This window comes from Anopheles moucheti, chromosome 2, assembly GCF_943734755.1.
Source record: "Anopheles moucheti chromosome 2, idAnoMoucSN_F20_07, whole genome shotgun sequence".
Lineage (NCBI taxonomy): Eukaryota > Metazoa > Arthropoda > Insecta > Diptera > Culicidae > Anopheles > Anopheles moucheti.
Genome location: NC_069140.1, coordinates 9,648,403 through 9,662,726, shown reverse-complemented (window position 1 = coordinate 9,662,726; position 14,324 = coordinate 9,648,403). Strand labels below are relative to the sequence as shown.

Sequence of the window (14,324 nt, the reverse complement as noted above, 5' to 3'; positions counted from 1 at the left end):
TCGATCGATTAAAATCATTCCGAGGCGGATGTGAGGGCAGTGGTCGCTACTGCCACAACAACCGTAGTGCATGTGGGTTTTGGATGCCGACAACTTGTTGTCCCAACGTCCGGCTCCAGCCGACAGATTTTGCTTCGAACGGTGCGATCGTACAGTTGTGCTTTCGTGTGGGGTGTGTCGTGCCGATCTCCACCCTTTCCGTACGGCAATGCAGTACAGGGTGCCGCTTAAACGAGCAAGCGAGTCAACGCGACATTCACCGAGCGGAGGTACCCAACCCCGGCAGTTGGCTACGTTTGTCGATGGCCATTTCAAGGACAGCGAGCTTTTGACGGTCCAATCCGGTCCGGTACGGTGCGCTTCCGATGAACGCTAGAGCAAACGATCTGAAATAGGATCGATCTTCGACCGCAATCTTCGACCAGACGCACTTTACGCCGTTTAGTGTTTTTCGTACGTCACGTCAGCGTGACTTGTGTGCTCAAGAATTTACAGACACCCCAGGACACGGTTAACCGTTGACAAAAGGGTTAACATGCTGCAAAAGTACACCGTTTGGTACGTTTCGAGATGGATGGTCCAAATCAGACACAGACCGCGTCCAGAACTCCTTGAGTATCTACGTCAATACGAAGGAATCGGTTTGTATCGAATCTACCAACACTTAGCTTGATTTGCTTTCGCAAACGATTCGTTTTGGTCCGTATGCTCAATTAGGACGCACCCTACGGTTTTGTCGAGCACTTTTCCAACCCCAGGCCCCACTATACAATCACTCAAGTTGGCGCCTTTCGAAACGACGTCCAGCCTCCACGCGCGCTCGTCCGTGTGCGGAGGGAGCTTCAATTATTTTGCATACGCATTCCGGTAAGGTTAGGAATAATTGCATCGCGTCAGGATGATGGAATGCATCCATCTGCAGTCGGCAAGTTGGCTAGACGAAACAAACACGATCGGTGTTGGTGATCGGCGGCAGTTTATTCGATGCCTCACCAGGAAGCTTTGCCGATTGGATCAAATAAACCCTCGTAACGATCTGCACGTTAGGGCCAATCAGCTAAGTTTAGGTATGTTAACGGTTGCTGATTAAAGTTAATTGGCAATGGTAACGTTAATAGATAGGATAAGAACGCCACAGAGAATGTGCAGACGTGTGGATTTATTGCTAAACAAAGCCATTCTAATGAGCGTGTCTTGATCTTTGATAAAGTTGCACTGCGAATTTGAATAAATGTGTCTATTAGCGTCTGTTTTTTTTTTGTTAGCCTTTGTTAAGCTGTATTTTGGGATGCACGTTCCTTTTGCCTAATCTCCATTAACGTTAAAGAGCTTCACACACAACCACTCGCGCTGCGAAAATCTGTGACAGACGAGTTGAAGTCAAATTTCCCAACAAACCGCTATCCGTCGATAGTGATCAACCATCAGCCTCATCCATCCATCATCTTCATTATCTTCTTCAATTGTAAACGAGCCTCATTCAACGTATTCCGCCGCTGGTTTCCCAGCGTGTTGGATACATTACCGACCAGCGTGCGAGCTGCATCTTTCCATACGCTTGCCCTGGGATCGGTTGGTTCTTGCCGAATGGTGACGCTTGGGGACGCCAAATGCACGAGAGCCATATCTGCAATTGGTGATCTTTCTTTCCCTTCAATTCACACCCATCCAAGCATAATGGCTGCATTGTTTCTGCGCTCAATGAGCCGCTCTGAGTGTGGTGTGAGATGCATACTTCTGTTGCGCAGAACCCTTCTTTTCTTGGTGCATTTTCTTACCGCGTTTCCACAATGTTTTCGCCTTTGATTGGGGTGCTTTACAAGCCAAGTTTTGGCTCGTGGTTTAATGGCATTAGAAAGGCTAGAAAGTAATTAACCCATCGTTAATTACACACAGGATTAATCGAAATCGTAGCACAAATAGTGGCTGAATCTGATGGAAAAAACACCCCGTACATTTATCGGTTTCGGTCACACAAAGTAGGTCATGCAAAGCAGTCCCCGAGCAGCTGATTGATATTCCGCACATGTGGGAGCTCTGTCCAGTGGTACATTTGGTGACCACGGTGGATACAGAACGGTGCCATGCTTGCCATATAGGTGTCCCTGCGGGTGGCCTGATTCGATTGTTGGCCTACGCACCGGTCCACCGTGTGAGGCCACTTGAAGTTGTTGTTTTAAACTCGCGAACTACTTCGATGACTAACTGTTCCATGCGTCGAAACGTGTGCAGCGGTGTGATTGATTAGGTTGGTTAGGGGAAATCCTTGGAATTGTTTGAAGAACACGAAATTCTCATTTAAAACTGAAAATTACTCGAAACAAAAGTTCAATCTTAACGAAGAGCTACTACTGCCTGTGTGTGTCGTAACAGGAAAATTAATACAAAATTAATGTAAATTCTTTTGCATGGAAATATTTCTGCTCTATTAGCTTGTTTGTTTTAGTAGTTTGCTGTTTCCCACTTCTGTAATATTTTGTATTTCTTTTAAAAATCCTCTGTAGTGTTAGAATGTTTTCCAATCTCCTCATTTGTGCTTGTGTGTTGTTTCTTTCTTTCATATATCGCTATTGTGTTTGATTTGTTTCCGTGTGCTATATATCCCTTTGATCCTATTTCATAATCATTTCCTGCGGATTCAACCTGTTTTCGCCATCACCTGTCCTGTTCCGTATTCCTGCCTTCCTGAAAACTCTCTCTCCTTCCCTCCACGGGCTCCACGATTCCCTTACACTGTGGTGCAAATGTACAGACCCCACGGAGTTCGGATATTTTCGAAATATCACCACGACCCTTTTCCGCAACGCCGTCCTCGAACGCCGGCTTCCAGTACTCGCGCAGTCCACCGAGGAGTGACTTCTTCTCCAATGGACTCACGGCCAGTCGGAGCTTCCCGGCTACGAACCGTCAGCTAGCGACCAGCTCGCAACGCAAAAGTCCGTTCAGCAGCTCGTCCGGTGCGTTCCCGGAGCTGTCCACCACCGAAACGCCACAGGTAAGTGTTTGGTAGGCCGCTGTCGGCGCTGTTTGTTGGGGTTTTGTGGCAGAATGTAATGTTTGCACCGGGTTTTTGGGACAAAATCCACGCACTGGGATTATGGGCGAATGTGTGAATATAGTGTATGTGTGTATAGTGTAGGATAGTCTACCCTTTTGTATGTTTGTGTTGTAATATAATGGCATCTAATCAACTTAAAATTTACAGCATAAAAAGTATACTATTTCCTTTCGCAGTTAGACAATCAAGTCAAGAATCATGAAAACAACATAACCTAGTTCGACGTCACAAATCAAAACTATTACACCAGTGTATTCATAACTTTTCAATACAAGTCGCAAAAGGAGGTTACGAATCTTGAGACTAACTCCCTGGTACGCTTGGAAACGGAAGGAACAAACAACAGCTTAGTTCCAACATTTGGACCACCCGATTACGGCTCAAACAAGCACAACTTCAGCACCATCGAAGTGGAACCCTATGTAGGGACTGTTGCCAAATCGATTGGTTTTCGTCTACACGTCTCTGGCCTTCATTGAACCGGGACGGGTTAGTTCACCCAGCTAACTTCCTTGCCGCGCTTTAGCGCTTACGTTGCCAAATTTGTGTCTGCGCCGGTGTACCTTCGGTGGCTTAACTTTCCAAGCTTCCAATATAGCATAAGCTGATTGGGCAATGGCCGTATGTCCGAGGAGTTGTTTTCTCTCCTTCCCAGAAGCTTCCTTTTTGCCGTTGCGATGAGTTCATCGATAGGTCTGGCGGTGTATTGTCGATATCGATCGTGTTTTATCAAGCCCATGTTTCGCACCCTGCCAAACAACCTGCAATATGCTGAAGGTGTGCCGAAGGTTGCTTTTGTTCGCTTGTTCAATCGCATTGGTAAAGAAAGTTGCCAATTGACGGTCTGTATATCAATCGCAACATTCAAGGATTATGATCACGTCTGCGTTGATCAATTTACGTTCTCATGGACGATTCTTTGTTGCATCACGACGAAGAAAGCTCCAAACTTTAAGAATGTTAATGTGCCCGTTGATGCTTTCTTTTACCGTAAAGCGTAAAATTCCCACGGCTTTTGCCAACTCAAGATCGTTACTCCCTCACATCACCATCTTGTTTCGGTTACACAAGGGCTCTTGAGCTTTCAGCACGATCAGCAGAGCCCAGAGCAGCGAGTGAAAGACTTGTGAGAAGAATGTAATGCGAACCACTTGCTTTGCATAGTAACTAGATGTACGTTCCCGCCCGCGAAAGACGTGCCGCGTTGAAATCCGTCTATCAATGTCATCTCGACACTCGGCGGCATATTTCGACAGTTTGGCTCGCGTTCGCTTACGAGAAAAGAAGTTCAACTCCCGATTTGTATTAGTAACGATTTTTTTCTTTCGGTAAGAGAGTTTACGTGTCGAAATGCGAGTAGAAGCTTGTGGAGTAGTCCCTATTTCGGTTGTGGGCCCGCCTTCGGTACTGCTTGATTGAAAGAATTTGCTCCAAATTGAAAGCCATGATACACTGCGCGGGATTCCTGTTAGCTGGCCTACTTTCGCCCGTTGACAGCGCGTTGTTTCGGCTCGCAATGAACCGTCCGTTGCGCCAGGATGTGGCCAAGTTCTCGGGCCGATTACGCGAACAGTCGGCGGAGTCTTAATCATCGCGCACGAAAAGTTGCGTCAACAATTGCTGCGGCCGTGTCAATTGGAGAAGTGAGCTAAGGAGTAAAAGAAAACAACACCCTCGTACGGCCAAGGCATATTGACCCCCGGCGAACGCGTACGCCAGTTAATTATACATCACAAGAATTGTGCGCTAGGAGCTCAGCAACTCTGCTTCCTAGCTGAACTGAACGTTATGCAAAGGCAAAGGCACACTGGAGTCGAGATCTTCGTGGACCAAACAATATCTCGCCTTCGTTGTAGCTGATGTTGTAGCGATCGTTAATAATTTTGACATCTTGTCCAAAAAAGCTCTCACAGCGTTCTGGACGGTTAAAGCCCTGGAACCAACGTAGTCTGTGGTGATCGTGGGCGCGACACAAAGTGACCAGAATGCCAGCCACTTTATTGCCCCACCGGGAAATATCCCCGCAAGGCAGCGGGGGTTTTTATTGGTTTTGTCCATTTGTGGCAGTTCGTCGACTTGAACGCAAAACCCGCGGTGAAGTAAAAGTACATCCCCTCGCCAGTGCCATTCGCCAAGAAGGATACTTTGTTCTGGCGGTTTCCTCTGTCTTGAGTGTGGCAAAGTATGACTCAGCCCCAATAGAGCTGATGCGAACTGGAGGAACAAAATAGGTGGATGTTTATTGCAGTACAGCACACTTCGGTAGACAAGAAGTAGACCCATAAAATGTCGCACGAGCCGCGATCGTTTGTTTTTGTAATAATCGCGAATGATCTTTCAATTTACATGGACGTGGATGGTTCTATCCGATTCTAGTAAAACATAGCAGCGCCCGGAATTCGATTGGTTTAGTTTTGATTGAGTTAAAGCTCCAATAAATCTTCCTCAATGGGCAGTTTATTGCGGTTTCTTGTGTTTGAACCCTTTCCGCCTATGCTGAGGAATTCGTCTAAATGAAATAAAAAAAAATACAGCAACCACAAATTAGTGAAATAGATAATTGTGATCACCGTTCAATTTGTCGATCGTAGCTCCTACGCGCCATAAATCGTACGGTCACGATCGTGCACTGCATTTGGAAAGTGGCTGACCATTGCGAGGGAAAGGTAATCTACACGACTTTACTTGGAATCGACTTGGGTCTTTGTGTAGTGACGTTACGCAACGCCGCAATGACCACCAGCACGACAACCTGGTAAGGGCATGGACCGGCGGAAATGAATGAAAGCATACAGTCGAATTAAGCAAGGTGGTCCCAATGAACTTCTTCTCATGTTGGTGTAGTTCTGCTCTACTGATATATGCTCCCGTTGTGCATACGAGCATAAACATAGGCTAATGAGTGCTGATTGATGTGAGTGTACTCTCGTGGTAGCATGAAGGACATCACAGTAAAACACGCACTTAACCTCCCGAAAAAAAAGCGAATGGATTGTGGCTCCAACAGCGGACACGCATCGAAACTGGTTCAAGAAGGGAGTGCCAAAAAGCCCTGGAAACACTTCAACGCTCCCGTACGCATTGAACGGCAGGCGTCCACGTTTTGGGGTGTTGGCGTGATTGGCGTCGGAAATCGCTTTCCTCACAATTTTTGGCTACGAGTGAGATACAACGAGCACGGCATAAATGCCTCGGGCACGTGGCCGAACAACCCTGAGACGGCACACTGTTCCAAAACAATGTCCAAATAGTACGAGAGCATTTGCGATGAATGAAAACCGTAACAATCGTTATACAAATGAAGGACAATCTTTAGGACAGTCAAATCTTTTTCGGAGGTCCAATCCGTTCTTTTCCGTTCCATTCGGTGATGAAGCCCAATGCTCGCTAGTGTGCCACGGTTCACACCCAACGCCGATGACGTCAGCGGGCAACGGTATCGAATCCCGATTCGATCGCGATCGCTCGCGTGAGAATGTGGACCATTCTTACGGTGGATTAGCCGTGCAGCGTAAGCTCACGGTCAAATCGTTAGAGGCGGGCACACAACTGCTCCGCTAACGAGGCCAATCGGGCCAACGGGGCCTGAGCAACAACGGTGGACAATGGGACAATCTTTATGAGCCTTTTTTACGGTTAGGTGATTATCACGATTTTTCCGGCACAATGTCAAGCAAGTCACCCGCTGCACATGATGCAGCGTGGTGTTTGAGTTGGGAGTCATGAAAAACCCACTGCAGTACGAATGGGTTCTTGTGTCTGTGAAGAATGCGACCACGAAGCACGTACGGGGTTTATATTTCCTCTTCGAAAGAACTTCCACGACACGGCTGTTAGCACGGAACGAACAGGAACCGTACGAAAACGGGCCCAATCCTCCGATGCCTGATACTGATTGTGCGCTAACGTTCCGGTTATTTTTGTTTGGTTCTATTTCGCAGCGTCCACCACCGCCAGCACCGGCACCAACCGCGCCAGCCGAATCGGCATCCGTGCGCGATCGTCAGCTATCGTACATCTCGAACCGTGCCCGTCCATTCGCGGCCGACGATCAGCAGCAGCCACCGACTCGCGCCTCGGCCTATCAGGCGGCGCCCCAGCAACGGCAGCAGCTACCACGCAGCCCATCGTCAGTGGCCGGCGGTACGCGGAATAGCTTCACGAGTTCTAGATCGAAACCGACCGATAGTGCACCGTCGGCCGGTGGCAGTCGATCGCAGACGGGTTCGTCCGCGAGTGCCGCTGCCCAGAACGGTACCACGAATGGGCGCTTTGGAAGCAGTGGCAGCACGCAGCAGAACGGTCGTACCACGGCGCGGCCGAACCGCTATCGATCGATCCCGACCACGACGACGACGACCGAGGCGGCAACGGAGAGAACCACCACGGTGGACAGTGTTGCCGTGCGGAATCGCTTCAGTGGCAGGTGGGTAAAATGAAGAGATGTAGTTGGCGAATAGTTCTTAGCGCAAAAGCAAAGCTCCCCATGAAGAAGCGGTGTCCATTTGGCTGCAGGCAAGCTATCATCGTGTGAGATAAGCGGTCCCTACAAGGGTGTAGCATTCCTTGCGCTAAATGATGATATCGTTTTGCAGCACAGGGTGGGCAAATTAAAACTAAACGTACTGAGGAGTTCTATCACCAGTTTCGTATCGCTTTGCATACCCATTCAAGGAAAATCACCCACCATCAGACATGGTCGTAGTAGGCTATAATTAAATGGCTCGTTTGCTCAAGTAGGAATTTTCCACGCATGCTTTGATGTTGGTTGTCAGATTGCATCTGACATATCCTAAATGGGATATCTGTTTGAAAATTGAGCTTCAGCAAAGAGGAATAAAATAAAACAAAAACTGAATTTAAAAAACATAAAGAGCTCATTTATCTAATTTTAATCCATCTCCGTCTTACAGAACACCCGCTCCGAATCCCTTTCGCCAAACGTTTGAAGCAAAACGTGTGCCCACAGCGAATGCCGCCATCGCTACGCGTGCATCCTTCTCAAGCGCCAGCAAGCTGAAAACGACCACTACCACTACGACTACCACAACGACCACGGCGAAAGTACCGATACTGTCGCGCTTCATCCACCAGCCGGCCAAACCGATCATCCCGAGCATCAACATCACGCACAACGGGTCGGCCAAGTCGGCCGAGGTCATCTACGACTACGATGACTACGAAGAGTCAAAGGAGTCGACTGGATTCGGCGATGCAAAGCAACAGGAAATCAACGATTTCCAACCAACGGCAGTAGCGAAGAACAACTCAATCGGGCTTGCCGGTGGATTGCCAGAACAGAAGCTTCCCTCCGGGACGGCACTCACTCCAAACGTTGGTGCTACTGCTGCGTCACCACCCACTGGGGCAGAAAAACCGATACACGAAGATCCTGATGGACGTTTGAACAACATCAGCGAGAATGAGTATTACGATACGGTGCGGGATTCTGAGCCGGCTCCCGGAGATTCGGTTGGTGTTGAGGACCATACGGTGATTCTGACGGACAACTTCTACCTTCCAAACGGCGGCTCGGAAGAAACGTTCGAAGAGGAGGACGAGGAACCGGAAGGTTTGCAGCGCGAGATCAACAGTACGGCTGAGCTGGGTGCAGAGCAGCAGGAGAAACTGTACGATGATGAGTATGTGTATGAGGACGAAGAATCCGTCACGACCACCGTACGTCCAACGGCTAAGACGGTGGCTGCTCCACCGTCTGTGACAGCGAACCAGTCCGATGATGCTGTGGATATGTTGCAGTTTTCGGACGAAGATGTAAACGATGAGAAAACAATTAGGACTCTGCCTACCGCTGCTGGTGGAACGAAAGAAACCCTACCGGAAGGAACTCCATCAACGGCAGCGTCTACAACCCGAACAGAATCCACGACGGAATCGAGTCTCTCGACGACTGAACGTGTGGCGAGCTCGAGCGAAGCAGATGCAGCTACCAATGCCACTACAGAAAGTTGGGTAGTGGTGGCATCTGTGCAGACTAGTCGTAGCGTTTCCGGTGCAAGATTCCTGCCATTCCCGCAGGTTGAACAGGAGGAGAAGAAGCAACCGCTGGCGGAGCTAGAATCGAAGGGAAGCAATGAAAGTGACGACATCGATGTGACCACGGCTAGCGGCATTGGTGAAGAAGTGGATGGAGTCACAACCATTGCTCCCCAGGAACCGGTCATTGCCGTGACGGATGAAGTGGAATCTCTCGCTACGACGGAGAAGACGATACTGTCCCAGTCCACCGAAAGCATTATCGACAAGCTGGACCGTGTACAGTCGGAGCTGTCCAGTGGATTGTTTGCCGGCAAGTTCCCGGTACTGAAGGATCCCACCGCAGAAGATCAGAAGGCATCCACCAACTCAACTGCGTTGCCTCCGGTGGTGATCAGAAAGTTCCAACCGAATGCCCGCGCAACGACGACGAAGAAACCACGGCCCGGGGTGACGGCCACCACCGCCAAGTCCACCACGACAACGGACAGCTTGGCGAAGAAGATCAAGTTCGAAACGATTGATGACATCTCGGCCCTCCTGCCACCGGATTATAAGGCCAAAGCGGGTTTCAAGCTGAAAAAACCCAACCCACCGGGCGAAACGGTGCCGGCGACGAACGATGCCCCGCTGGAGGAGACGGCAAAGACCGAATTGGGCAATCGATTCCGTAGCGCAAACATTAGCCGATCGTACAAGAGCAATGTGCCGATACAGGAGCTGAGCTCACTCCTACCGAAGGACTACAAGCTGAACCGCACGGAGGAGGACATCAAGAGCACGAACAATCTGAAAGAACTGATCAGTAAGGTGAAGGTCAATGAAAAAGTCAATACTGCTCTGGATCTGCTGAAGAAGGCACAAAAGGTTGATGTGAGTGCATTCCTACCGCCTGGATATAAGCCGGTGGGCCCCGAGAGCAAGCCGGAGTCTACGACCGTCGCAGCGAAGCCAATTGCTGTTTCCGTGGAGGACGATGTCAGCAAGTTCCTGCCGCCGGGTTACAAAACGTTCAAGACTACGAAGAAACCTACCACACCGTCACCGGCCACGATCAAGGACGATATAAGCAAATTTTTACCACCGGGTTACAAGCTTCCGAAAGAATCTGCCGTGGACAGTACGTCCGAACGACCGAAGTTGGTGTTCAGTGAGGACGTCAGCAAGCTGCTTCCACCTGGTTACAAACCACCGGCCACAGAAGACACTAAACCCGAAGCGGAAGCGATCGATCCGAGCAGTTTGTTGAAAAAGATTCAGTTTAAGGATGTGTCGGCACTGCTGCCGCCGGACTTCAATGCTAGCAAAAGCGAGGAACCGTCGGCTGGGACGGTCGCAACGGCTGCGGCCGGCAGTGGCTTCAAGGTGGTGTTCCCGAGCCGGCCGGGAGTGAAGAAACCCCTGCCGGGTGGGGCGGTCCGTGCAACGACGGCCAAACCACTGCACGCGGAAGGCCCCGGTGTACCGGAGATTCACATCCGCAAGGGACCACCGACACGGGCGACAACCGAGTTCACCGGTTGGCCAACACCCTCAACGACACCGCTCTCGATCGAGAAGCTGCTGGAGCAGCAGAAACAACAGGAACTGCTCGAAAAGTTGCTCGCTTCATCGAGCAGTACCAGCACGTCTACGACGACTACCACGACGACCACGACCACCACAACCACACCTAGGTAAGTTGGGTCTGTAACCGTACGGGGCCTCCAGCTCGTTCCGGTCGTTGGCCGTTCGTATCGCTGTGCTTTGGGGGTAGTTGTTGGCATTTCTTGAGGTTATGAGAGCGTGGCGATGCATTTTTGACCACTTGAAGTCACGCACGCCAAGGTCACTCAGGTCGCCCAACTGCGGATCATTGACTTTTATTGATATTTGTTCTGATTCTTGAATTTATAATTAATTTGCCCAATGTTTCTTTCTAGACCATCGGAACCAGGTCTCTGCCATTCGGAGTGCGATCTGGCCGGCACGATACGCATTGTCGATGGTGTGACGTGGGTACCGGAGCTACTGGATCACAACACAGCCGAGTGGAAAAAGCTGGCGCGTGAGGTCGAAACGGAACTGAACGAGGTGTACAGCAAGGCGAAGAACTTGAGCAAATGGTACAAAAAGGTACGCATCGACAGCTTCAACAAGGGCAGCGTGCTGGTGGATTACTTTGTCGAGCTGACGGATTTGACGCGCGACGTCAACACGCTCGAGATCAAGAAGATGTTCCACGAGGCACTCGTGCCGGTGCCGGAAACAACGACACCGACCACCACAACTACGACGGCCAGCTCGGACGATTACGACGGTGAGCGGGAGGAGGAGGAACCCAAAGTGGACAAGGAGCAGGTACAGCGGGAAAATCTACAAGCACCGGCACAGCGTGTGAAGGAAGTGTTCCAGCTGGGAAAATTCAGGGTCGATCCTGTGTATACTGATTTTACAGGTGAGTTTGGAGTCCGGTTGATTGGGGTGCTGTTCACAATTTCTAATTCTATCTCAACCCCTTCCAGTTATTCCGAAGCCAATAGTCGCGGCTGGACCGGCGATTGAGGATGATCTGTTCCTGCCACAGTGGGCCATCGCTGTGATTGTGATCGGTTTGGCGTCGCTGCTCTTCGTTATCCTTTTCGGTGTCACTGTGGTAAGACGATGAAATGGACACGCATGGGAATGCTGATTCTATTAACCTTGCCTTCTTCTCTTACCTTGCAGCTAATCAACCGCCAAAAAGCAGCTAAAAAGAAGGCACCAACGCCACTCACCGCTGACATGTTGAATGAGCTGAACAAGAACCATATGGGAGGTATCGAAAACTTTGGTTCCGAGGATCTGTACAATCTGGACGATGCATGGGACGATCGTATGCACGATGTGAAGCCAAAGGTATTGCCTCTAGACGTATAAACTCTTCTGCTGGAATTCATACTCACTCGTGATATCCATTTGCCATTCCAGCGATTCTCGAACTCGATGCACGGTAGCAGCGCTTCCAACATTTACGACAGTTGGCGATCGCAACGGCATCCGGAGAACTACTTCTACGATGATTATGGACTGAAAGGATCGCACTATCCACCGAGCGGGCATCACCACCGGTTACACGATCCGGCGTTTATGATGCACGAACCACCGCCACCGGTGATGGCGATGTACCCGCCGTACCATCACGCGCCACCGCCACCAAACAGTCACCACTTTAGTAACAGTTCGCGACGGTACTATCGGGACTATGATCCGAACTTCTGAGCCTGGCTGCCGTTGCCATAGGAGAAATGTGCGTGGGTCACTCGTTCATACAACAGTTCACTTGTTGTAAGGGTTGTTTACTAGCAAACCGATTCCGTCCGCTGGAAGTGGACCTGAAGTCTTACTGTTAACTGTAGGAAGTATCGTATCGTGTAGCTAAAGCGTAGCAGCTAATGTATATAAATTATTTATTTTTAGTAAAAAAACACTATAGAATAAATATAAAATTTCCAAACCCACCCATTGTTGTTATTTACTTTTGTATTTGTCTATTTAGTTCGGAATATTTCTGTACTTCTTGTTGATGATATTTGATAACAGATCTTGCTGAAATTTCTGAAAGGATAAATTTAAGAAAACATAAATTTTACAGTTGTTTTTCGATTCCAGTTATGAAGCTGCAATTCCTTCATAGTTATTACTATGAATAGAAATAAACATTTATCATAAACAAGTAAATGCTATACTTGGAATTGTGTATAAAACATAAAATTCACAAATTTTCCACACATTTATGTTCCATTTACATAATTTTGTGCTCGTTTGTATGGCATCCCAAATCTTTCCGAAATAAAAGCTCAAGGGAAAGCTTTTATGCTGATTGCATACCTTCCAGCAGGGATGTCAAACCCAAGGAAGCCCACGAAACGGTCACAATTGGTGGCTTTAAGTGTTTAAGTTTAAGTGTTTAAAATTATTTTATTCCATTGAATTGTTTAAATAAGGCAACTCCACTGTTTTCCCCCAAAATCGTTTGTTTATGAGACAATAATGTTGAAACAAACAAAATAAAACATGATAGTGCAGATGGATTTAAACGCTTAACCAATAAAAAAAAACGTCTAAGTAAGCTAAGTAAGTTACTGAAATTGTAACGTCAAATTATTTTTAATTTTTACCGAATTTGGAATTACATTCAACCCCATAAGTTCCCGCTGGCACTCAATGTTTGCTGTCCTTCATCATGGTAAAGGTAATTTGCATCCCATTCGGAATCTCTGCAACACTTGTATTGGTAATGCTCCACCGTGTGCATGGCTTGCTAAAGATGGGTGATTCGCCGTACATGAAACTTTGTCCTTCCGGATGCGGTGGGTCCAGGGAGCTGTTTAAAATGATGGATAAGGAAGAAATCAGCCAATATTTAAGAGCGGTATCGATCAATCGTCGTCTCACTTACACGGTGTCCTGTCGATCATCTGTCTTGCCGGAGACAGGTCTCGAATATGTGCCGAACGATCCATTGGCGGACGATTGTTCGAGCGATTTCATTTTCGTCTCGAACAGGTGTCTTAGTTCTTGCACGGAACGCGTTTCACTTACACGATCGTTTGATGGCTTCTTTTCCGGCAATCGGTGCCTGTGATGGAAACATCATCAATTAGTAATCAACGTACAAGCTAACTAGTTGTTTCTGAAGATGGGTCATACTTACTCTTCGGCGTGTTCTTTGCACTTGCATTCCGGAAGTCGCTCTATTTTTGCCGATGTCGGTTTCACCTCACCCTTTGCTTCATGATTATTGTTGGAGAGGAAGAAATTACGAAGCGATTTTACCGAATACTCCGTCGTGTTGCAACAGTGGGAACAGTAAGAATCCATACTATCGAAACAATTTTCAGAAGAGACGGTTTGTTCTAGGAGTTTACCACCTTCGTACTTACTCTCCTCCGTGCCGTTCATGCCAGCTATGAAATTTAAAAGATGAATCATTTTCAAACCGAAATAAAAGGTTCCGAAGTTTCTAAACGAATGACGTACCTCCGATATGTTTGCTGAGATTATAAATGATTCTGGAGGAATGAGCAACAGGTTTCTTGATGTCACCAAAGCCTACTACAATGCGTATGTGTGGAGGAGTTTTCATTGGAACGTTTAAAAGGATGTGTTTTAAAAAACCAACTAAGTTAAGTTGTGCGATTTTTGGAAATTTTACAAAAGAGTTAATTTATAGCAAAAAAAATTAATTCAACAGGTAAAAAATTGATCAAAAACATCTTCCTTGGTTATATAAAACATTTGTTTCTAT

At 48.1% G+C, this 14,324-nt stretch overlaps 2 protein-coding genes across 2 annotated transcripts in view; one reads left to right on the top strand and one right to left on the bottom strand.

Moving 5' to 3' along the window:
* LOC128297931 (mucin-5AC) overlaps positions 1–12,459 on the top strand; it is a 41,647-nt gene extending 29,188 nt beyond the window's left edge. The window contains exons 3-9 of the mRNA XM_053033647.1: positions 2,753–2,995; positions 7,000–7,484; positions 7,972–10,731; positions 10,978–11,492; positions 11,560–11,690; positions 11,762–11,932; positions 12,005–12,459. Of these exons, the coding sequence (XP_052889607.1) occupies positions 2,753–2,995; positions 7,000–7,484; positions 7,972–10,731; positions 10,978–11,492; positions 11,560–11,690; positions 11,762–11,932; positions 12,005–12,295 (4,596 nt within the window). The 3' untranslated portion in view covers positions 12,296–12,459. The remainder of the gene's footprint in view (positions 1–2,752; positions 2,996–6,999; positions 7,485–7,971; positions 10,732–10,977; positions 11,493–11,559; positions 11,691–11,761; positions 11,933–12,004) is intronic.
* Positions 12,460–13,221: 762 nt separating this feature from the next.
* Positions 13,222–14,008, bottom strand: LOC128298612 (uncharacterized). The gene is made up of 3 exons (XM_053034380.1): positions 13,731–14,008; positions 13,476–13,655; positions 13,222–13,400 (listed from the first exon to the last, which is right to left on the bottom strand). Exons 1-3 carry the CDS (start codon positions 14,006–14,008, stop codon positions 13,238–13,240), a joined length of 621 nt encoding a protein of 206 aa, XP_052890340.1. The 3' UTR covers positions 13,222–13,237.
* Positions 14,009–14,324: the final 316 nt, after the last annotated feature.